Source organism: Primulina huaijiensis, chromosome 16 (assembly GCF_012295235.1).
Source record: "Primulina huaijiensis isolate GDHJ02 chromosome 16, ASM1229523v2, whole genome shotgun sequence".
NCBI lineage: Eukaryota > Viridiplantae > Streptophyta > Magnoliopsida > Lamiales > Gesneriaceae > Primulina > Primulina huaijiensis.
Window position 1 is genome coordinate 8,420,215 of NC_133321.1, and position 26,823 is coordinate 8,447,037.

The 26,823-nt window shown below is 37.6% G+C and overlaps 1 protein-coding gene across 1 annotated transcript; it reads right to left on the minus strand.

The window, feature by feature from the left end:
• Window positions 1–19,238: 19,238 nt before the first annotated feature.
• Window positions 19,239–20,967, minus strand: LOC140961787 (UDP-glucuronate 4-epimerase 6-like). Its single transcript, XM_073420482.1, has one exon. It carries the CDS (start codon window positions 20,865–20,867, stop codon window positions 19,494–19,496), a length of 1,374 nt encoding a protein of 457 aa, XP_073276583.1. The 5' UTR covers window positions 20,868–20,967; the 3' UTR covers window positions 19,239–19,493.
• Between the last annotated feature and the right edge of the window lie 5,856 nt (window positions 20,968–26,823).

A 26,823-nucleotide genomic window follows, 5' to 3' on the forward strand; every position in this document is an offset into this window, starting at 1 on the left:
ATCAAAATCTGCCAAAAACCCTCAACAAAATAAATTCATCAATCAATTAAAAACTGTTTAAACGTGTTATCATAAAATCATATTATTGCGGAAGAATACAAGGTCCTCGGGTTGACGTGCGCCACCAGCTCCGCCTGTTCAGTCATCATTACCTCCAGTCTCTTCATCGATATGCTCAACTACATCAAACACGTCTAGTGAGTCTAAAGACTCAACACACATGCACCGTTAATAACAAATACATATACATAGCACACAGTAGTAAAAAATACCATACTCAACATACCTTTCATGAATTTTAAAAACATAAAATAAACGTGTCGTGTAAAATCATGACTTGTCAAAATAGCTCATCGTTAATCATCATTCATCATTCATCATTCGTCGTTTATCAATTATCATTTTCTTTGGTGAATTCAGTTCATTAGAGATGACTATCGTACATCATTCATCATTTACGATGGATCCATCAAACATAGAACCGCGGTACCCAGCGGCTGTCGGACATGAATGACAGGATCACCCATCCACTGTGCCTAGGCCTCATCATTAGCATTTACATATACGTCTTAAACATTTCATATACTACGATAGCCACAACTAATTCCCATCATTCAAAACATCTTCATTTACATCGCTTATAAAAATCATTTACAAATGCAATTTTCTTTAAATTCAAGCAGGCAACGTATATTTTCAAAAAATCTTAAAAATCGTGATCATGATGCATAAACTTTTAAAATATAGTAAATTTGTGCTCAGGGTACTGCCAGGACAAAAATCTCACCCCGGGTGCAAAATGACCATTTTGCTCCTGGAAACCCAAAAATTACCGTTTTACCCCTGGACCTTTAAAATTGACCCGAAGCTTACCAAATTCCTTAAAATGTACTAAAACATATTTAAAAGCATTCTTAGACGTAAACTCGAGCCCATAACAAACATTATTAGATTCGTTTTAAAAATTGGACCGGGGTCCTGGTTTCAACCCGAATCGAACCGAAACTTAACCAAATTTCTCCTAACTTGAATCATGTCTTAAACTTACCCAACCAGCCTTAAAACCACACGCTCCAGCCCCCTAATACCCAAAAAGAACGAGACCCAAGGGTGCTGAAATTTTCTGCACGTTCACATTGTACCCCTTGTCGCACTATTCTCTTGTTTCATCGATCCTAGACTTAACCATCGAGGGCCAGCCCCGAACCAGCCCCCTCTAGTTCACCTCGGAACTCTCTTGGACGTCTCCAACCACTGCCCCTAGCCATGTGCCCACAGCAAACAAAAACCACAAGGCGCGAGCCCGAAACCACCCGCGCGACCCTAACTCACGACTAACTCCTTCAACCTTCCTTCCACTCGACACCAGCATTTCAATAGTAGCTCCAGGGCGAGTCTCTACCCCATTAAGGTGTGCCCCACATCCCTAGCATGCTCCATGCATCGGCACCCTCTTAAAAATTCCCGATCTAACCAACATACACACTCAAAAGCTAAACGCGATCGGCCCCCTTGCCAACCCGTGCCTTGACATGATCATCAGCCTCCTTTCCTCATAAAACTCGATGCTTACAGGCCCTTAGTAACACAATTCTGCAGCCCCCTTGCAACAAATCTGTTGGGTGCAATAATTGTCCCTGCTTGGTAGAGCGATAGAACCTTGGTGCTTGAGCTGCTGTGCGGTTTAAAAGATTTGAGTTGCACCATTACCGCTAGCTATAGCTTTTGGTAAAGCGGTAAGCACTCGGTCACGGGTTCGATTCCCATTGATTGCAAGGAGTGCAATTATTGGTTAAACGTTTATTTTACGTTTTTAATGGTGCAACTCAAATCTTTTAAACCGCACAGCAGCTCAAGTACCACGGTTCGATCGCTCTACCAAGCAGGGATAATTATTGCACCCAACAATCTCCCTCCCAATAATTGCACTCCTTGAGATCAATGGAAATCGAACCCGTGACCTTGGCTCTGAGTGCAATCAATGGTTAAACGTTTAACCAATAATTGCAGTCCTTGCAATAAATGGGAATCGTAAAACAATAAGCATCTTAAATCCTCTCAAAAACCACTCAAATGCATCAAAAGTCATAAACGTCATAAAATCTTTAAAATCATACTAATGCGGAAAAACTAGCAAAGAACCTCAGGTTATGTTCACGATCAGTCCAGCTAGTTTAACCATCAAGTCCTCTAACCTCATCAAAATCATGCTCATCTACATCAATCACACCTAGTAAGTCTATTGACTCAGCAAACTTTAACTATGATAACAAGTAATACATATACGTTCACAAGCAACAGTGAAAAATACTTTTAATAAAATATCTTTTCATGAATATGCATAAACTTTAAACATTTTTCCTTTCATTATATCATATTTCTTTCATCATAAACATATACATATACATTATCTTTAAGGTGAATTCTGTTCATTAATTTTGACCATCCTTCCATCATTCGGTCGATTGATCAATCTCAGCTGTAACCATAGTATCATGCGGCGAGGCAACATTAATCACTTTTCAATTATGTGCCTTGGCTTATAGTCGGCGGGGACATCAATGACACTCTCACATGTTAACTGAGCATTGGCCTTACATATCATCATATCCTTTCGATGGAAATTTGATCGTCAGGCCCCCTCTGGGACCTTCTCCCATAAACGGGCTACCTCTGGGAACTCGTCCCTCACGAATCCACATTTCCTTACCGTCACAATTAAATCACTTCTTTCAAAACATTTTCCTTGTTTCCATCACTTTATAAAATTAAATGTAATAATATCATTTTCTTTTAAACCAAGCATACAACACGTCTTTTAGCATTTATCGTTTTGCATCATAAAATTCCATAATCTTTTAAAATAAATATTTTAACATTCATTACAGCATTCAGGACACTGTCATGACGTCTAACCTTTTTCAGGTGTAAAATGATCATTTTGCCCTTGAAACCCTAACTTTCCCAATTTACTCTTTGACCTTAAAACGACGACTCAAATCCATCCTAACTTAACGTACCAGCTTAAAACACACCCATAAACATTTCTTAGATCTAAACTTAAGCTCCTCGACTAATTTCCTAATTTGTTTTAAAACTTGAACCTACGTCTCGGTTTTAACTCGAATCGACTCGAAACTTAACCAAACCTTACCAAACTTAAACCATAACTTATTAACACCTAACCATACCCTATACAACCCAAATCAAACCATTTAGAACCTTTGAACAAGCCTAGAACTTTGCTGGAAAATTCTGAACAATTTCAAAAAATTCTCGCTTGAACAAATCCTCAATTTCTTCGACCCTAGCCCATGGCCGTGCCAACCAGAGCTTATATAATCTTCCTAGGACCATGACTAAGCCATTAACAACCTAATGGAACATCCTCTACATCCCATGCACTTGCAAACCCATAAATTGTCACCTATAAGCCTTGCGCGGCCAACACCCTAGCGTCCCATGCCCCTTGCCCTTGCACCAGACATCTCTTAGCCTATCTAGGACCCTGACTCAGCCCCTTTAGGACCCCTAGACGTGCCCTAACAGCAGCCAGCAGCCACACCCTTCAAGGAAACCCAAACCGAAACCCTAGCCCTCTACAACCCAAATCAGGTACAAACAAAACATCTCTTAAAACTAACTTAAAATCATTGTTCAAATCTCTTTCTATGCTCATATGACTTTTTTCTTCTTTCAGTCGAGCCTTGACTGTCCTTCTTGGGTTTGGGACAGTCAGCAATGAAGTGACGGGGTTTTCCAAAGTTGTAGCAAACATTTGATTCCTCTTTAGAATTGTTTCTCTGATAATTCTTCTGGAAGTTCCTTTGATTTTTCCTCATAAACCTTCCGAATTTTTTGATGAACAATGACATAGCATCATTAATCAGTTGATCAACAGACTTCTCGACTGAACCAGTTGGTTCTATTCTGACAGCAGCTAATGCAGTTGTGACTGCTGGAGTAGAAGGTTCTCTCCTTCTCGAGTTTGCAGCTCAAACTCATAGGCCTTCAAATCAGCGCATAGGTCATGAAGCTCAACCTTGTTTAGATCCTTGGATTCCCTCATTGCCATGGTCTTAACATTCCACTCCTTGGGAAGACCTCTGATCACTTTTAATGCAAATTCTTTGTTGGTATACACTTTTCCAAGTGCATTTACCTCATTGATGATGCAACTGACTCTCTCATCATACTCATGCATCGATTCTCCAATTCTTATCTTGATATTGTCAAACTTCTGAACAGCAACAGAAAGTTTATTTTCTTTAGTTTGTTCATTTCCTTCACACAGCTGGATCAGCTTTTCCCAAATCTCCTTAGCTGTCTTACACATCTTGATCTTGCTGAAAGTTACTATGTCCAGTGTCTTGTACAGTATGTCCTTCGTCACATTGTCCAAGTTAGCTTTTCATTTGTCTTCTGTCGTCCATTCATCTCTGGGCTTTTCTATGCGGTGAGGTGCCCCTTCAGTAATAGCTACTGCTGTATCCATATTTTAAAAAAATCTTCGAAATTCCATAAAAACTACTTGTGTTGATTTTTTTTTTTTGGCATTATTTTCATTCTGGTTTGCATTGTTAAAAGCTTAGGCACTTGTGTATTTTTTTCTTTAGATACAACCAAATATTTTCGCACTTTGAAAAACCTTTTAAAGTATACCAACTATATCTGTAATGTACCGTAATTTTTTAAACATACTTAAAATTTGCGTAAAATAAAAATTTTCTTAAATAAGTAATTCTTCTTCAAAATGCAAAAAAAAAAAAAAAACTTGAACAAATATTTAAAATGTAAAAGAACTTGCAACGAGTACTTTTTTAAAACAACATAAAGTAATTTCATTAAAAATCAAAGTAAACAATTTTAACATGCATAAAATTCTTGAAACTAAAGTGGTCCTCGGGTTAGGCCTCTGCACAGTCCGAGCCAACTCACTGATCCCCACCTTTCGTCTCCTCATACTCGTCCTCACCTGCATCGATTCAGTCTAGTGAGTCTAAAAACTCAACATGTATAAACTGAGTATAACAAATAATACATAATAAAACTACATGCAATTTAAAGTAGCGCATACATACTTAAACTCTGAGCATACTTACATAAATATAGACGTGCCATAAATTCATAAACTTTTCATAATCGTACTTGCAACATACATTCTTAAACATACATAATCATCATCATTTTCCGTAGAGATATGTTTCAAATCAAGTGACTCATAACATAATGCGCCTGATCAGACTAAACCACAGTACTAGGCTGGAAGGGATGTCCACAGCCACATACATAAGATCCCCGGTCATGTTTTACAGGGTGGATTGGTCTCTGGTCATGGTTTATCGCTTCCCAATCCTGATCATAACCCGGTCATGCTTTATCGGAGTGGAGAGGTCCTCGGACACGTTCTCCGGCTTCCAAACCCGTTCATAATTGGTCAAAGACAAATCGCATATTTCAAAAACAGAAAACATTTTCTTTTTGCACATCAAACATACTTACATAGCGTTGAGGTCTTCGTTGGATCTCGTTTGGGCTACAGCTGCACATACATACTAATACATTTTTCCAACAACTTAAAATTCCGTAACTTAACCGTACCAATCAAACTCACCACCGAAGTAATTAAATAACTTATGACTTTTTAGACCACTCGGGACTTGACCACGTTAAATCAACATACTAAACCACGACCTCGAACCCCGAAACAATCTTGACATAGAGTATGAACATTTCCTAAGCAATGGAAGACACAGACCTCGCTTAAACCATAGTTCAGCGTTCCCTATTCAAAATTCATATCATTTAATATACCCTCACCAAGATAGGCCATAACGACGTATAAATTCCCAAACGAGGCAATATAACTTAAACTCACAGCTCTTCAACTCTTGGACCAGCGCCTAGGCGCCTACTGGGTAGCGCTGCAGCGTTGGTTAAGCACCTAGGTGCCGCATTCAAGTGCTGCGGCTCTACAAGACACAAACCTCAGGCGTTGCAGCGCTGCGGCGCTAACTCTGTGCGACTCAAACCCAAAAATCATCTTCTACCCATTCGCTTCCCTACGACTTCTATTATAACAAAACCCTTACCAATCCGAACGAAACACCAAAAATGTCTGATCACAATACACGACAAACCTAAACACCGCAGTGATCACCCAGCGGTTCTCAACAAAGCCTGCAACCAATAAAACTCCAGGAAACATGGACATATTTTTATAACATCATAGTTTGAGCAGTCATACGAGAATGATCATAACTCACCCGTTTCTTGTTCAAATATTACAAATTTACTATCAAATCGAAGGTATCAAAAAGTACTACGTTTTATGTGTTGAAAGTTTTTCCAAAAAACCGACCAAAAATTCACATGATTCAAAAAGATAGCAGATTTGGTTTTTGAGATCTAAAAACTTGTTCAACATTGTTTCAAACATCAACGCTCAAATTTTGCGATAACATACTCGGATTTTTACATGCAATATGAATCAAAATATTTACTATGACAAGATCGATGCAAAAAAAAAATTATACATGCCTTTGCGTTAAAACGCACGAAGATAGCGAATACTGACGCGGTGGATTACGGGAGATGACCGGGAGACGCTTGCTATACTATTCTTGCTACAAAACCAATGTGAATCTAATGACAAGTCGAAGGGGAAGGGGTGGCTGCTGGAAGAAACTTAGATCCCTAGCTTTCTCCTCAAAAAAGAATGAATGCAAGGTGGGTCTTTGTGTGTACAACCGATGGTGTGTGTATACGTGTAACGTGTGTGTGTGTGGGTGAGTCAAAGGGTTAATTAGGATAAAAATTTACTTAGTCAAATAATTAGTGATAACATAATACTAATAACCAACAAACATTCTAAATAAAAATTACAAATTCCCCAATAATTTACTAGCACCCATAAATTTAAATAGAATAACTTTCAAGATTAAAATCCCCACTATTAAAGTTAGTAATTTTTGAAAAGCTTAAAATCTCAAAATCACCTAATAAATTAAATTAGGCTTTAAAATGCTTAAAATTTTATAAATCATTTAAAATATCAATTTTTTTGACTTGAAATAAAATACCACATTATTCCTAAATCGTCACCGGTCTCTCTTCCCGATCTCGCATCGAATATTCGCCTGAAACGTAAAACTCAAGAAAATGTTTTAACGTGCATTAAATAAACATGTAATAATTTAAAATAATGCAAATCATAATTCATGCATCGTTAAAAAAATCATTTTAAAATTAAATAAATAATTTAACAATTTAATAAATGCATGGGTTTTACTAGTACTGATTTTGGGCTCTACAATTCCTCTCCCACTTAAATAAATTTCATCCTCGAAATTAAATCTTACCAAACAACTCCGAATAGCAACTTTTCATATCTCTTTGGCCTCCCAAGTGGCCACATCCATTGATTGATTCAGCCACTGGATTTTGACCAACTTGGTCACTTTGTTCCGAAGTCTTCTTTCTTGTCTGTCTAGAATTCGGACAGGTCTTTCTTCATATGATAGATCTGCAGCAAGCTGCAACGGCTCACAGCTCAAAACATGCAAAAGATTTGTCATATACTTCCTCAGCATCAAAACGTGGAACACATTGTGTACTCCGACCAGATTCGGTGGTAGAGCTACACGATAAGCAAGTGTCCCAACTCTATCAAGAATTTCGAATGGCCCAATGAATCTCGGACTCAGCTTGCGTCTCTTCCGAAATCTCATAACCTCCTTCATAGGTGCTATCTTCACGAAAACGTGATCTCCTACGGCAAATTCGAGATCCTTTCTTCTCTTGTCAGCATAACTCTTTTGGCGACTCTGGGCAGTCTTCATCCTGTCTCGGATCTAGACCACCACTTCTGCAGTCTGCTGAACAATCTCCGAGCCAAATTCTGATCTCTCACCAACTTCATCCCAACGAATCGGCAATCTACACTTGCTTCCGTACAGTGCTTCATAGGGAGCCATACCTATAGATGATTGAAAACTGTTATTGTAGGTAAATTCCACTAGAGGTAGCTTCGATTCCCAATTCCCATGGAAATCGATCACACATGCTCGCCACAAATCATCAAAAATCTGAATCACTCGCTCAGACTGGTCATCTGTCTGATGGTGGAATGCCGTACTGAATAGCAACTTCGTCCCCATAGCTGCATGTAAACTCTTCTAAAAGGACGATGTGAATCTCGGGTCCTTGTCAGACACAATAGAAACTGGGATCCCCTGCAATCGGACTATCTCCCGGATATAGAGCTTTGCATACAGAGTCATGGAGAAAGTCGTTTTCACGGGAAAGAAGTGTGTCGATTTAGTGAGTCGATCCACTATAACCCAAATGGCATTAGATCCTCTGACTGACCTCGGCAATCCAACAACAAAATTCATAGTGATATTCTCTCATTTCCACTCGGGAATAGGGAGTGGCTTAAGCATCCCTGCTGGCCTCTGATGCTCTGCTTTCCTTGCTAACAAGTGAGACATTCAGATACAAATCGGCGAATTTCCCGCTTCATCCATGGCCACCAATACAGCATCTTTAAGTCCTTGTACATTTTGGTACCCCCTGGATGGATAGAATACGGAGATGTATGTGCCTCTGTCATAATATTCTCTCTGATCGAATCAACACTAGGCACCCACATCCTTCCTCTGTATCTCACGATACCATCGGACACTGCGTAGAGTACACTGCCCTTGACTTCATCCTTCAGTCTCCATTTCTGTAACTGTTTATCTGAAGACTAACTTTTATGGATTCGGTCTAGCAAAGAAGACTGGACTGTCAGATTAGACAACTTGGGAGCTCTGTCCTTAGGATAAACTTCTAGGCCAAACCTCTGAATCTCTGACTGAAGAGATCTTTGCGCTGACAGCTGTGCTACGACTGCTACTTTCCTGTTCAAAGCATCTGCCACAACATTAGCTTTCCCCGGATGGTAGCTAATTTCACAATCGTAGTCTTTTACTAACTCCGACCACCGTCTTTGTCTCATGTTCAGCTCTTTCTGCGTGAAGAAGTACTTGAGATTCTTGTGATCAGTGAATATCTGGCATTTCTCGCCGTACAAATAGTGTCTCCAAATCTTCAATGCAAAGACAACGACAGCTAACTCGAGGTCATGAGTCGGGTAGTTCTTCTCATGCACTTTCAACTGTCTTGAGGTATAAGCTATAACCCGATCATGCGGCATCAATACTGCGCCTAATCCGAGCTTAGAAGCAATGGTGTATAACAAAAAATTGCCTTGTCCTGAAGGCATGGCTAAAAATGGCGCTGTGATAAGAGCTTGCTTCAAAGTATCGAAGCTCTTCTGACATTCTTCACTCCATACAAATTTAAAATTCTTCTTAGTCAATGAAGTGAGTGGCACTGCAATCGAGGAAAACCCCAGAATAAATTTACTGTAGTAGCCTGCCAAGCCTAGGAAACTACGGATTTCTAACGCGTTCTTCGACTCAAACCATTCTTTTACTGCTACCACTATAGCTGGATCCACCTCAATGCCACTGATAGATATGATATGTCCCAAAAATGCTACTTTATTCAACAAGAATTCACACTTACTGAATTTTGCAAACAACTTGTGCCTCTGCAAGATTTGAAAAACTGTACCCAAATGCTGACTGTGTTTCTCATGGCTCTTCGAGTGTATAAGAAGGTTGTCAATGAATACTGTGACGAACTGATCTAGGTAGGGCTGAAATACTTGATTCATTAGGTCTATAAAAATCGGTAGAGCATTCGTCAATCCAAATGGTAACACTAAGAACTCGTAGTGCCCATATCTTGTTTTGAAGGTTGTCTTATGAACATTTGCATCATTTACCTTCAGTTTATGATACCCAGAACGTAAATCTATCTTAGAGAACACTGTAGCTCCCTGCAACTGATCGAATAAGTTCTCGATCCTTGGTAATGGGTATTTGTTCTTGATCGATATCTTGTTCAATTCTCGATAATCGATACACAACCTCATGCTTACATATTTCTTCTTTACGAAGAACACTGGTGCGCCCCGTGGTGAGAAACTAGGGTGGATGAATTCTTTGTCTAAGAGCTCCTGAATTTGCTGTTTGAGCTCTAACATCTCTCTTGGAGCCAAATGGTACGGTGCCTTATAGATTGGCACAGTTCTTGGCACAAGGTCAATGAGGAACTCCACCTCTCTCTCTGGTGGAAGGCCTGTGACGTCGTCTGGGAAAACATCAGGAAAATCTCTGACAACTGGTATCTCAGATATCGACGGGGTGGGTGCGTCAAGTGTTGAAATAATACTGGCCAAGAATGTCTGACACCCCTTATGTATAAGTCTCAGTGCTTGCATGCAAGAGATCATGCGAGGAAAACTTCTCTACCTGCCCTACTTGAAAAGATTTGCTCCATGCCCAACGGTCTTACCAACACCGATCTTCTCTGAAAGTCCATTTGTAAAATCCAAAATTAAGACGATGTAATCCAATTGCGTGCAAATTTAGGAAATATGAAAAATGATTAATTAATTGATTTTAATTGCTTAATTGATTATGTGGCATACATGCTCATATGTTAAATAGGATTTGATTATCATTATGCATGAACTGTTTTTATTTGATAATTATTTTTAATTGTTTAAAATATGATTGATGGTTTTTCATATTTTTTAAAATAAGGGGTTTTGAGGTGATTTTATATGTCGGGACGTAAATTTTATCGGTGTTGGTTTTTCAACAAAAATACGAACTTTTTGGCAACCCGACTAATAAATTCACAAACTTAATTAAACAAAACTACTTTTTTGATATTTTAATTAAGAACTTGGGCCTAATTTGCATGCTTATTAGGCCTAAGCCTTGTTAGTGATTTAATTGATATTTAAAGTGTTATCGAACCCTTCCCTACCCTCATTAGTACACGTCTCAAAAATCAGATTTCTCTCCCAAAATCACTTGCAAACACACGACAACACACTTAAAAATATTTGGTAGAGAATTTCGAAGGTGCTTCAAGAATTTCAGCCTAGGGATTTCCTCGTCGTCGTTCCTCAATCGCCATCGAATATTCGTGCGTTTAAAACGCAAAGGCACGCCATACATCTCATTTGCTCATCTATCACATCGTATTATCGTTTTACACATCATTAGTATGAAAAGCATGCCATTCATATGATTATTTTCGAATTTTCACTCATACATGCTTTAAACTTATGAACTTGAATTTGAAATCATGTGTTGTTTATGTCAAGGGGCTGCCATGATGTTAAGTATTGATCAAGTAAAGATTTTGCATGAATTAGAGTCCTAAAAATGCACCAAACCCACGGCAATCAACAAGGAAATAAGCTTGAGTTGGTTTTCTGTCATGGGGCTTGGGGGTGATCGGGTTTCTTGTTTAAGGGGCTGGGTGAGTCTTGGCATGAGTCAGGGCTTGCCAGGGTCTGTGAGGGGTCAAGGGTAGAGTCCTAGCCATGCTAGGACCTAGCCATGCTAGGACTCGAGCCAGGGCAGGGGAAGGAGTCCTAGTCCCACCCGAGAATCGCACAAAACAAGTGCATGGTTTAGAGCTTGCGCAGGGACAAGGGCTCAATATGGTGGACGACGGGCTGGGCTAGGGGGACTCCTTGGGGTCCTAGGTGAGTTTACAACATGTTGGTTCAGGGGTGGCTCAGTCGGCTAGGGTCCTAGGCACCAAAACAAAGAGTCGATGCATTTGAGGAGTTCTCGGCCGTTGCTAGCATCTCTTGGTGTAGCTTCGGTTCGAGTCTAGGGGCCATGTCTATCAGTTCCAAGGGTCCAGGGGGGTGGCCTAAGGGGTTGGTCAGGGTCTGGACCAACATGGTTCAAGGGTGGCTCGAGAAAATCGAGAGATGGCTCAAGGGGTTCAATAATAGGTCAAGTTAGGGTTTTAAAGTTAAAATTAATTGAAAAATGGCTCACAGGGGATGAGTCAGGGTTCACGAGGGCTAAAATAATATTAAATAACTAAGTTTTGAATTTAGAAATTTTATGTTAAAGTTTAGGATTTTTCGGGATTAAAACACCTTCAAAACGATTGATTTTAATCAAAACGATTGATTAAAGATAAATTAAAAAGTCTTGTTTTTAAGCTAAATAAAATTATGAGAATTTTAATTTAAGCTTAAATAATTATTTGAGACATGTTAGAGTCAATGAAATCAAGAAAAAGTCAAAAACGTAGAATGTCATGTCCAGGGGTAAAACGATCTTTTTACACTTGAAATTAGTAAACGTCATGGCAGTGCTCTGAAAGCTGTTTTGTATGCTATTATGATTATTTCAAACGTTTATGAATTTTTACATGTTAAATTATGATATTTAAATGTCCATGGATTTTTATGATTTAAGTTTGACATTTAAAAGACATGTTGCATGCTTGGTTTCAAAAATAAAAATGATATGTTATGCATGATTTTTTATAAAGTGATGGAAATGAAAAACATTGAAGGAAGTGAAGTAATTGTGACTATAATGATGTTATGTTGGAGATATCGTAAGGGTTATGGTCCTAGTGGAAGCCCGACGATCGTATTTCCAGTGACACTATCGAGGATATGAGGATAAGAATGGGGATATCGTGAGGGAAAAGGCCCTAGATGGAGCCCATTTATGAGAAAAGACCCCAGAGGGAGTCCGACGATCATATTTCCATTCGATGAGGATAGGCCAGGGCTCAGTTGACCGGTGAGAGTGTCGCTGATGTCCCCCGTCTCCCAGTACTGTGGTTACATGTAGATGGATCCATCGACTTTTTGAGTATTGAGGAAAGTCACAATTAACGATCTGAATTCAACAAAAGAAAAAGAAAATGTTATGATCATGATAAAAGGTTTTATGTTATGCTTTGAGGAAAAAGGAAAAGATTAAGGTTCATGTTATGCATGTCATGAAAATGTTATTCTTACGTAAAAGTATTTTCACTGTTGCATGTGGTTTTATACATATTATTTGATATCAAGATGATGGTGTGTTGAGTCTTTAGACTCACTAGGTGTGATGGATGCAGGTAATGATGATGTTAATGTTACGAGAGTCCTTGATGGTTGATTTTGCTGGACTGTCGGTGCACACAACCCGAGGACCATCGCTTCTACTTTTTCCACATTTATGATTCATGATTCACGTTAAAGATTTTAGGACTATTTATTTATGTCTTTGAGAGATTTTGAGAGGTTTATTATGGGCTATACTTTTCAAATTTATTGCTTTTTAGGTTTGGTAAAACATTTTACGATTTCAATTTATGACTATTTCACTTGATTTTTAAAATACTAGTTGGTTGATGTTTTATTTTAAGGGGTAAAATATTTTATAAAAATATTTTTATGTAGTATGTATATGGGCGAAATAGTGAGTGAAAAAAAAATCTAGTACTTTTTAAGCAATAAAAAGGGTAGACGTTTCACAATTAGAACTCTGTTCTTCATCAGGCAATACATCCCTAAGATAACATCAAACTCTGACATTGGCAACACAATCAGATCGACGTAAACCAGGTAGCCCTATAGTTCAAGATCGATATCTCTGACCACGCTAGTAGCTGATAACTCCTCCCCTGATGGGACTGTCACGGAGTAGCTAACGTCGAGCCAATGGACTTGACACCCAAATAATTAGCGAACGTCTCAGATATAAAAGAGAGAGTGGCCCCGGAATCTAATAAGACCTTCGTGGCTACTCTCTTTATGAAGATATTTCCTGAAGGACGTTAGCACAACACATAAAATTATACCTCAAAATACTAATCTTAGCCTCATGTATAGTTGGAAAACTCTATCCAAGGTCTCCAAAATACGAAAACAACATACTAATATCCCCAAGTAAAAATTCGAAGCCTGCATGACCAAAAATAAATATTTTGCTGAATTAAATTGGTTACCAGTCAGTAGAGTCGTGTATGGATTCGCCTCCTCGGCATGCATGGTTAACACTCTCCCCTGGGTTGGCTGCCTCCACTATGGGAAGTCCTTCAGCATGTGATCACTTGCTCCACACTTGAAGCATTTGCCCGAAGCCCATAACACTGCCCATATGTTGGTGGTTGCATTTCGGGCACGATGGGTACTCACCATGCTTCTGAGGAGCCTTATTTTGCGGCATAGGACCTTTGCCTTTCGGCGGACCTTGAAACGACTTATTTCCTTGTTGTCCCTGGAAAGGCCTCTTAAACTGCTGCTGCTGGGAATGGTGCTGCTGGGGCACCTGATAGGGCCTCTTGCCCTGCCTGTCATTCTCAATGTCTTTCTGATCCTGCTCTGCTGCGAAGGCTCTGGTCACGGCAACAGCATAAGTAGTAGGACCATCCACTCGAACATCAGGGCGCAAGATCGGCCGTAAACCATCAAGGAAGTGCCTCAACTTTTCCCTGGCATCGTTTACAATTAGGGGCACGAAGTGACACCCACTCTCAAATTTCCTTACAAACTATGCTACGCTGCTATCTCCATGTCGCAGAGTCATGAACTCCCTAGTCAATCGGGAGCGAATCTCCTCGGTAAAGTACTTGGAATAAAACACCTCCTTGAAACCCTCCCGAGTAAGGGTCTGCAAATTCACTGCCACAAACGCGCTCTCCCACCACAATCTAGCGTCTCTTGTCAATAGAAAAGTAGCGCACCTGACTCTGTCTGCATCTTGCAGTTCCATAAATGTGAATATCACCTCGATGGACTTAATACATCCCTCAGCTATCATTGGGTCGTAGTCTCCGAGAACTCCTTCCGGTCCAACCTCCTAAACCTCTCATACACTATTTGGTCGGGGCCTCGCTCCCGTATCTACTCCAGCATTGTTCCCCACAAACTGTGCGAAGAAATGAGTCATCCCTGCAAGCATCTGTGCCTGCATATCTGGTGGTGGGCGAGGAGGAGTGGCCCTCTCTCCATCCTGAGCCTCTCTATTCTCTTCACCTGCTCCACGTGTAATCATATGTCTAGGAGGCATATTGTTCCAAAATTTACCCAACACGTAAACCAACATGCAATAAAATAATATCCATATCATAAGATTGACGTAAATCGAATTTAAATATGTACATGCTGAAATCATGACTTTGATGCTTACTACTTGAAAGAATTTTAAAACTTTGAAAATTACAGACTTGAGGCGTGACTTCATGAGCTTCTCGCAATCGGAAGAAGGCATAACCCTTTACAAGAACATCGCTCTGATACCAACTGCAATGTATCGTAATTTTAAACATACTTAAAATTTGCGGAAAATAAATTTTTTTCTTAAATCAGTAATTCTTCTTCAAAATGCCAAAAAAAATAATAAAGTTATTGAACAAAAATTTGAAATGTAAACGAACTTGCAACGAGTAATTATTTAAAACAACATAAAGTAATTTCATTAAAAATCAGAGTAAACAATTTTAACATGCATAAAACTCTTGAAACTAAAGCGGTCCTCGGATTAGGCCTCTGCACAGTCCGAGCCAACTCACTGATCCACGCCTCTCGTCTCCTCATACTCGTCCTCACTTGTATCGATCCAATCTAGTGAGTCTAAAGACTCAACATGTATAAACTGAAAATAACAAATAATACATAATAAAATCACATGCATTTTAAAATAACGCATACATACTTAAACTCTGAGCATACTTACATAAATATAGACGTGCCATCAATTCATAAACTTCTCATAATCGTACTTGCAACATATATTCTTAAACATACATAATCATCATCATTTTGCGTAGAAATATGTTTCAAAGATTGTGACCCATAACATAATGCGCCTGATCAGACTAAACCATAGTACTGGGCTAGCAGGGATGTCCACTGCCACATACATAAGATCCCCGGTCATGCTTTACCGGGTGGATTGGTCCCTGGTCATGCTTTACCGCTTCCCAATCCTGATCATAACCCGGTCATGCTTTACCAGAGTGGAGAGGTCCCCGGACACGTTCTTCAACTTCCAAACCAGTTCATAATTGGTCATAAGACAAATCGCATATCTCAAAAACATATAACATTTTATTTTTACACGTCGAATATACTTACATAGCGTTGAGGGCTTCGTTGGATCTCGCTTGGGCTACTGCTGCACATTTATACTAATACATTATTCCAACAACTTAAAATTCCGTAACTTAATAGTACCAATCAAACTCACCACCAAAGTAATTAAATAACTTATGACTTTCTAGACCACTCGGGACTTGACCACGTTTAATCAACATACTAAACCATGACCTCGAACCCGAAAACAATCTTGACATGGAGTATGAACATTTCCTAAACAATGAAAGACACGCACCTCGCTTAAACCATAGTTCAACGTTCCTTATTCAAACTTCATATCAGTTAATATACCCTCACCAAGCTAGGCCATAACGACGTATAAATTCCCAAACGAGGCAATAGAACTTAAACTCACAGCCTTTCAACTCCTGGACCAGCGCCTAGGTGCCTACAGAGTAGCGCTGCAGCTCTGTTTAAGCACCTAGGCGCTGCATTCCAGCGCCGCATCTCTACCAGACACGAACCTCAGGCGCTGCAGCACGCGACTCAAACCCAAAAATCATCTTCTACCCATTCACATCCCTACGACTTCTATTGTAACCAAACCCTTACCGATCCGAACGAAAAACAAAAACGTCTGATCACAACACAAGACAAACCTAAACACAGCAGTGATCACTCTGTGGTTCCCAACGAAACCTGCAACCAATTAAACACAAGAAAACATGAAGGACACTATTTTATAACATCACGGTTTGAGCAGTCACAGTTTGAGCAGTCACACGAGAATGATCACAACTCAATAGTTTCTTGTCCAAAAATTACAAATTTACTGTCAAATCGAAGATATCAAAAAGTACTATGTTTTATACGTTGAAAGTTTTTCCAGAAAACCGTCCGAAAAGTCGCAGGATTCGAAATTACAGCAGATTCGGTTTTTGAGATCTAAAAACTTTTTCAACATCGTTTCAAACATCAACGCTCAAATTTTTTCATAACATACTCGGATTTTTACATACAATATGCATCAAAATTTTTATTATGACAAGATCGATGCAAAAAATGAAATATTATACATGCGTTTGTGTTAAAACGCACGAAGATAACGAATACCGACACGGTGGATTACGGGAGATGACCGGGAGACGCTTGCTACACAATTCTTGCTACAAAACCAACATGAATCTACTGACAAGTCGAAGGAGAAGGGGTGGCTGCTGGGAGAAACTTAGAACCCTAGAATTCTCCTCCAAAAAGAATGAATACAAGGGGTGTGTGTGCGCAACCGATGGTGTGTAAGTGTAAAGTGTGTGCGTGTGGATGACTCAAATGGTTAATTAGGATAAAAATTTACTTAGTCAAATAATTAGTGATAACATAATACTAAGAACCAACAAATATGCTAAATAAAAATTACTAATTCCCCTCTAATTTACTAGCAACCCTTAATTTAAATAGAATACATAAGTGCTAAACTTTCAAGATTAAAATCCCCACCATTCAAGTTAGTAGGTTTTGAAAAGCTTAAAATGTCAAAATCACCTAATAAATTAAATTAGGCTTTAAAATACTTAAAATTTCATAAATCATTTAAAATACCAATTTTATTGACTTGAAATAAAATATCACATTATTCCTAAATCGTCGTCGGTCTCTTTTCCCGATCCCGCATCGAATATTCGCCTGAACGTAAAACTCAAGAAAATATTTTACCGTACATCAAATAAACATGTAATAATTTAAAATAATGTAAATCATAAATCATGCATCGTTAAAAAATACTTTTAAAATTAAATAAATAATTTAACAATTTAATAAATGCATGAGTTTTACGTGTACTGATTTTGGATTCTACAATATCTGTCCAGTCGAGAAAATGATTTTTACAGATAAAAAATATTAAATCCGATTTGAGAATCATCTCAAGCAAAGATATTTCGAAAGAATTTAAAGATTTTATTTACTTCTTTTAAATTCGATCCTAACGAAAGCTAGTTGAAATTGTTGCCAGAAACTAATTGTTTTTTTTAAATATTATTTAAAAACATCTACAAATACCATTTTTTTTAAAAAAAAAATTGTTTTATAAAAGCCTGTTATTTTACTCCAAAAATTTGTACATCCCACCAAATAGATGGAATTGAACACCTGCTCCGTTTGTACGATATTTTATACCAACATATATTTATATACAAATCAAGTTATCTGTTTCAACTTTTCCTAAATTATTTGATATATATATATATAGTATCCAAAAGAATAACAGATATATGAGTGAAATAAAACCGCTTAAAGATTTGTTGTTAAAGGAATTCAATCTCATTTCCTATGTAACATCCAAAAAAGGCCAAATAAAAGGCGGCTCGAGGAAAAATGATTTGATTCGAATGAACCTAGAAAATCAATTAGACTTTAATTTCATTTCTTTGTCTTATCTTATTAGCGCAGGTGTTTGCAACGATGAAAGTTGCTGAACTTACGACGGTCTCACATACATTTCCCTTGGTATACCTCTACACATTATGGAACAAAATCATTTCACCGATAGCAATGAGAGTCCAAACAAGTTTCTTTTGAAATAGATACCTGAATGCCAAGTATGACTCGTAACAATCTATCTTCGGGGGCATACGAATCCGAAAGAGAGTACTTGGGTTCTCCCAATAACTAAAAAGTGTAGCACTGAATCTAACTGGGGAGAAGTTGATCCTTTCCCTGAACTCATACGTGTTTCAACAGGTCTTATGGTAATTGGCTTGTCAAACAAAATATCAACAGTCTTTCCTCTGTTTCTACCGGAGAATTATTCTCCGAGTTATATCAACAGAACAGAAGAAAAGAAGAGATTTCGGATCATTTTTTCTCGAGCCGTACGAGGATAAAACTTCCTATATGGTTCTAGGGGGGTTCGGGGCTTTAGCAGGTCTATTGATAGAGATTGATCATGTATTCTTACCGTATTTTCTACTCTACCCCACCCCGTTTCTCTATTAATTTATTTAATTCGAATCTAAATCCGAGTCTCGCAGACGTTGAATACACATTTATTCTTTCTCTTTCGTCCCTTATTCTAAAAATAAGAAATAAATGAAAAAAAGAAAAAAAGTCTACGCGGCATCATTATTTGACATAACTATGGGATTGGTATCCAATACATGACTATGTAGTATGTATTAAATGTAGCAAAAAAAGAGTCTGAAAATTAGGACCAATTATATCATAGTATGAGCAGGGAGATCGATTTCATTGGTCACATAATTAATNTTCATCTTTAAATTAAAAATACATCATAATACAATTCCAAATTCACAGATTTACACTTGCCTGTCGATTTTTTTTTTTGTGTAAAAATCTATGACCTATATATTATTATACTATTACAATAATTTATGATATTAAATGGTCCAAATAAACAGACACATAAGAAAAAAAAAATAAAAATTTAATATGTGGAAAATTAAATAAAAGTAAAATAAAAATTTAAGCATTGCCTGGCTTCCCATGTGATGATGGAGACTTATGCTTCCTCATTGGTCGATGCGTCAATTTCCTTTTTTACCCTCGATTCGATCCCATAATAACTAACGTACCACTTCACGAACTTCCTCAATCCGGTGGCTAAGTCGGTGGTAGGCTTGTACCCGAAGTCCCTGTACGCCAGGCTCACGTTAGCATGCGTGAACGGAACGTCGCCGTTTCGAGGCATTTTGATCACGTGCTTCTTCGCCTTCGCGCTCAGCAAACTCTCTAGAATCCGGACCAGTTTCCCCACCGTTACCGGAGAGGTGTTCCCTAGGTTGTACACCCTCAGCTGTGCCGCCCCTCGCTTCTTTCCGCCGCTTCCGGTGCTCTTCTCCGCCGTGTCGAGAGCACCGACACAGCCCTTCACTATGTCGTCTATGTACGTGAAATCACGTGCCACCTCCTTGTCCTCCTGCGTCACGTAGACATTGATTGACTTGCTCTGGAGGATGTCCTTCGTGAAGAAGAAGTACGCCATGTCGGGCCTTCCCCACGGCCCGTACACTGTGAAGAATCTCAGCCCTGTTAAGGATAGCCCGTATATATGATTGTAAGTGTGGGCGATTTCTTCGCCGGCCTTTTTCGTGGCGGCGTATAAGCTTGCCGGCTGATCTGTACGATCCGTTTCAGAGAATGGAACCTCCGAATTCAACCCGTAAACGGAGCTCGACGAAGCCCAAACGATTGCCGGCTGAGGATCGGCGGATTTAGCGACCTCCAGTAGATTAACAAAGCCGGCAACATTGGAATTGACGTAGGATAGTGGGTTTTGCATAGCGTATCGTACACCAGCCTGAGCCGCCAAGTGTAGAATGTGCGAAAACGGGACGATATCAAACAATTTGGTCAGCAATTCAGTATCGTTAATGTCCCCTTCGACGGTGAAGATCTCGTGCTTTTTTAGCAGCTTTTGCCGGGCCCGTTTCAGGGACGGATCGTAGTACGAGTTGAAATTATCAATACCCAGCACACCGTCCCCGCGTTTTTTAAGAGCTAAAGAGCAATGCGATCCAACAAATCCGACGGCTCCGGTGACTAAGACGGAGAACCCGTTTGGCCGTCTGGGAGTGGAGGAGTGGCGGACTTGTTTCTCCCAGGTGGCGCCGTTGCCATAGAAGGCGGAGGAGAGGAAGTTGTTGGTGGCGTGAATGTGGTGGTTGTCGCCGGAGAGAGGCGGGTAGTTGAGCGTGAAGAAGAAGATCAAAACCAAGGCGACTAGAAGGGTCACACGGAAGAGGAGCTTGGAGGAAGCTTGGAGGAGTTTGGTACTGTTCAAGCGGCGTATGTAGCTGTTGTAGCGCTCGAGCTTGGTGGTCTTGCTGGTGTCCGGCTGCGATGAGGAGCCGCCGATCATCGGATGGTATTGCATTTGCAGTGTGGAGTTGGATAGCTTTATTTAGTTTTGTTTTTTAGGAGAAAAGAGTGTTGGATGAATGAATTATAAAGGAACAAGCTTTTGAGGTTGGGGATGGGGATCTCATCAAATATTAATTACATCAAACCTATAAATTTATTTATATCTAAAAAAATTGAAATTCAAACTCCTACATATACAAGTTTATATTATAAAATATAAGGTGTAATTTAAAGATGGTTATATGATAAGCCATTATTATTTAATGCTAAACGTTAAAAAAAAATAGTGTATAACCATATTTATAATAATTATATCGTGATATTTTACATTGAATTTTAATGATAATTTGATGAATTTTTTGTATTGTATAACATTATTTTTATTTTAATTATAAAAATTGATGTGGTACAATGAAAAATAATACAAATATCTTCGGGCATACTTTTAGATCTGTTTCATTAAAATATAGAATAACGTATTTTGAATAAAATAAAAATTTGTGGGGTTATTTTGTTATTTTACAATATTAAAATAAGATTTTATAATAAAGAAGAACGACAATTCTACTGAAACAGCTTGAAAACAAATAAACAACTAATTCTTTAGCATCTAATAAGCTCTTGTCAATTGATAGGTAAATACTTTTTCAAAATCATAAGCTCGATCTTGAAAATGATTTGAGCCAAACATCCTTTATGAACAAACGAATGTGAATATTTTTTAAATTTTCAAATAAATTTTTTGTGTGGGGTTTATTGAATGGCAAAAACTCGTGTGAGACGATCTCATGGGTCGTATTTTGTGAGACGGATCTCTTATTTGGGTCATCCATGAAAAATTATTACTTTTTATACTAAGAGTAATACTTTTTATTTTGAATATCGATAGGGTTGATCCGCCTCACAGATAAAGATTCGTGAGACCGTCTCATAAGAGACTTACTCTTATTGAATTTAGATTAATTATGGAATGAGCTAGTTTTCTCTTGCAAAATATGTGGAAAAATTAACACGCATAATATACTGGGCAAAAACTTGTGTGAGGCGGTCTCACGGGTTGTATTTTCTGAAACGGATCTCTTATTTGGGTTATCAATGAAAAAGTATTATTTTTTATGCTAAGAGTATTACTTTTTATTGTGAATATTGGTAGGGTTGATCCGTCTCACAGATAAAAATTCGTGAGACCGTTTCACAAGAGACCTACTCAATATAATGTAAAGATTGATTTATTCAATATCATGAATAGTGAGTGACACACACATTAATTATGTAAACAGGTTCCCTTATAAAATTTAGAATTTTGTGATATATATAAAAATCAGTAAACAATATTGTAATAAGTACTTGATCAGAAGATTAACAATCTACTCAACGAGGCATATCGTATGATGGTAAAGAGTGGATGTTTCTAACTATGTTTAGGTATCGCTTAGTGTGGAAGATAAAATATTAACTGATAATTCAGCAGTGTCATTTTCAATATTTGCCTCAAATTTTACAGATGATTAGTGTCATTAACAATTATCTTATGTAAATATATTGATTTATCATCCTTATGTTAAATTTCCTCTAAGTTTTCTAACGCAATTTAAAGGTAAAATAAATGATCTAGTCGTGGACTTGATTGGAGAATGAATAAAGAAGATACCAAGAAGATCGTTCGTATGGAATATTACAAGAGTTATCTCCATCAGTCCCGGAATAGTTGGTGTCAAGTGATTTTTTCACTAAAATTATATTTATAAACGTCATATGACTGTTTATGTTCGTTCAAACCATACGAATGTCTAAAGACGTTATTTGAATATCAAATTAAAATTTTTAAACTTTCGCTGCGTTTTGGACACGATAAAAACGATTTCCAACATATGTGTGAGAACGCTGAAATCTAATGAAAAATGACGTCACGTGTATTGATTAATATTCATCATATGAGGATTATAATTATTCATCGATAGAGATCAATTTGAATTAAATTTTTTGCATAATAGTTAAAATATTCAATGGAATAATCTTTTCTCAACAAGTTGAAGTTTCAAAATATACTCCTCCAATGAGTATGTGATGTAATAAACTATATTGAAGAACATTGAATATACGTGAAGCTGGTTTATTTCGTATTCAATTGGGATTATTAACCTTTTTTGAAGAGTAAAATTCAATATCATTCGTATAGAAAACATATCGGAGTGTACATTTTTTCACGGAAAAGAGAAATAACATCCATAAAGTCTATACTTCTCATATTTATTATATACTGACAGGCTAATATATGTGCAACTTCATTTACAGCCCTCGAAGGCATGACATAGTGAAATGCAAGATGATTGTGTGCGGATTCGACTGATGTCTGCAACTAACACAACAATATTTGTGAGACGGTCTTACATGTCAATTTTGTGAGATGAATTTCCTATTTAGATCACTCATTAAAATGTATTACTTTTTATTCAAAAGTATTACTTATTATTGTAAATATGAGCAGAATTGACTCATCTCACTGACAAAAATCTGTGAGACCGTCTTACAAGAGATATACTATTTCAATTTAAATTGTTATCTATTTAATATATCCTACTAATTTTTTATATATCATCCATAAGATAGATTATGACATGTCCTTGTGCAAACTATCACAATCTAACCTAATATAGCGAAAGATTCCAATGGATATGATAAAATCGGACGAGTAATTGAAGATCTGAAATTCATACCAATCGTTATTAATTTTATCATGGAGGTAAGGATTTTTTTGGTTAGATGTTATCTTTGGTTGGCTTAATTTTTTAGATTACTTTGTCAAGAAAATATTGATTTGAAGATTTTTGAAATAAGGAGATAATTGGAGAATATAGTTTGAAAGAATTTGTCTATCTTGGATATAATGGAGTTCTTCATATAGTATATGTAACGTACAATATTTTGAACAACTTTAAAATTTGCGAAAAAATTAAAAATTTTCTTAAATACAAAATAAACTTTCAAATTGTGATCATCAATAAACTGTTCATCCAAAATATTTGTAATAAAAGAGATCACATATAAAGTTTGCTAAAGAAAAATACTCGTTTAAGCATCGTAAACCATAATGTGAAATCAGAGTATTAAAATTGTCATGCATCAAATCTTAAAACATTGGCGGTCCTCGGGTTTAGCCTCCTGCGCAGTCCAAGCCGGCTCATTAGTCCCCACCCCTCGTCTCCTCAAAGTCATCCTCACCTGCATCGATCAATTCTAGTGTGTCTAAAGACTCAACATGTATAAACTAGAGATAGCAAGTACTGCATAATAAAACCACATGCATATTTAAAGTAGAGCTTACATACTTGAAACTTGAACGTAAAAGCATAAACATACTCGAAACTTGAACATAGTAGCATAAACGTAGACGTGCCATCATCATAAACCTTTCCTTAACATACTTGCATCATACATACTTGAGCATACATAACATCATTTTGCGTAGAGATATGTTTCAAATCAAGTGACTCATACATAAATGTGCCTGATCAGACTAAACCACAGTACTGGGTGTTAGAGTAGATGCCCTGCAAGCCATCGGTTGGCTAGGGATTTTATTGACTCAAGTGTAATAAATAATCTTTATTTTAATATAATTTAATTTTTATGGTCTTGTTTTACTTTATCTGTATACCCATGCAATCAGCATAGATAAAGTCCTTGATTATATTTTAATACAAATGAATCGTAATTCGATGTTGAAACTCATTTGTAAACACTGTTTAATCAAAATTCGTTCCTAGTCGATTCAGCCGCCTAAAACATGGATAAAGGTCGCTTGAGCTCGAGACTAGCATCTGTGATGGTGTGTACCGCGTTTCTTGGTAAGGGCATAGAGATGTCCAAACATGCAGATGTGTAGTTATATGATGATTATACCGAACAACCCTCCATCGGACTTTCCAAGTAGTTATCATTCATCGAGAGGATAAGTCCGTGGTTATGATTGTACATCATAAGTCCTTATGACCCGGGACAACACTGAGGCTCTATATGATAGGGCAGTGCTTTGAGTCGTTTACCGACTCCAGGAGAGTCATCAGGTGGTGAGATTGGGTACAGTTGCGACACATGTAGGAGCCAGTGCATTGTAGTCGGGGATCCACCGATCACCTACGGGTGTGGATATCCTATGTGATATGATGAAATAATAGTGCGTGGAATTTCTGGCCAGCGTATGAGATGTACGTTGGAGAAGGAGTTCCCTAATAGTACATGCGATGCCACGATTTATATGTGTCACATAGTTATCGAATTGATATGCAACCCTCGATGAACCAATGGTTGCAGATTCGATCGGGATATATGAGATGAAGGGACCATACTGTACGTTAATCATAATCGACTGGTTCTTGCAGGCACTATTAGTGATATCTAGGGAATCATGAGGCGATGCTACTAGACGCTCTTACCATGATTCGATAGGTTTAATTAGAAAATAGTTTCTGACATTCTCATGATCAAATGTTGGTGCATGGAATGTGGGCAAATTAGGGTAAGCCCGAATAAATGAAATTGTCCTGAATCACAAAGAGTTGTGAACCCACGGCTAGCTGTATTCCTGAACCATTGAGAATCACACAAGCACTGGTTTACTTGTTTCCGTTGAGATAATAAATTCAATGAGTTGAATTTATAATAAATAAGTTTGATATGATCAATCGATAAGTTTATAAATAAAGTTTACAAAAGCTTATAGAAATTTTGAGAGCATGACTGTTAAGACAATCAAAGGAGTGCACTTGCCTTATTTATATTTTGGTGATCTCGAAATTAAAATGTGCATCATAATAACAAACAAGTTGAATTAGTCACATCGATGATATTGGATCGTCGATCGTGATTATGATGAGATTAATATAATGAGAACAAGAATCATGGGCTTGTAAGAGTATAAGCTCATCATGTTAATTTATTAAAGTTCAAATGGACTTTAATAATTAAATTGTATTTTAATTGAGAATATAAGCACATCATGTTAATTTATTAAAGTTCAAATGAACTTTAATAATTAAATTGTATTTTAATTGAATTAAAAGATAACCCATTAAATTTTTACAAAATATGGTATTGATTTATGTAATATGAAAATATTCATGATACCATGATTTAAAAACTTGCACACAAAGAAAATAATATTGGATGATTTTTTGTGTGCTATTCTCGTGATTCAAGGATTCTATTGAGATTCTTTACTTAATTAATTTGATTCATTAAGGAAATGACAATTAGTTAATTAAATTAAAAATATATATGTTACTTTGATTAATTAATTGTGGAGATCACCAAAGATTCAAAAAGATAAGGATTTTGATTCTTAATTGGAGATAAGGCATCCGAAAGTTTTTCTTTAGAAAACCTTTTCGGCTCTTCCAATTTCTTTGGGCTCTAAAAAGCTTTTAAGCAAAAATTGTGTTCTATCTCTACGAAAAAAATCTTATATACTTTCTAGTGCAAGTTAGAAGAGAACAAATATTCCAATCGTGAACCTGATTCGGAGATCGAAAAAAGTTCGTAGGGATTTACAACAAGAGCTACGTCCGCTAATACCGGTGTAGTTGGAGTCAAGTGAAAATTTCACTAAAGGTAAAATTTTCTTATTCCCTATGAATGTTATTTAATCTAAACCATACGAGTGCTCAAACATATATTTTGATTGTCAAAATAAAATAAAAATTTTATAACTTACGCTGCGTTTGGGCACAAGAAAAACTGAGATCCAACACTGGGCTGACATGGAAAATCCACTGCCACATACATGAGATCCCCGGTCATGCTTTACCGGGTGGATTGGTCCCTGGACATGCTTTACCGCTTTTCAATCCTGATCTAAACCCAGTCATGCTTTACCGGGGTGGAGAGGTCCTCGGCCACGTTCACCGACTTCCGAACCCGTTCATAATTGGTCACAAGACATTTAAGATACCTCAAAAACTTAAAATATT

Bases quoted from the DNA above. Each gene is read 5' to 3' on its own strand.
- LOC140961787 (XM_073420482.1), bottom strand. From the start codon at position 20,867: ATGCAATACCATCCGATGATCGGCGGCTCCTCATCGCAGCCGGACACC.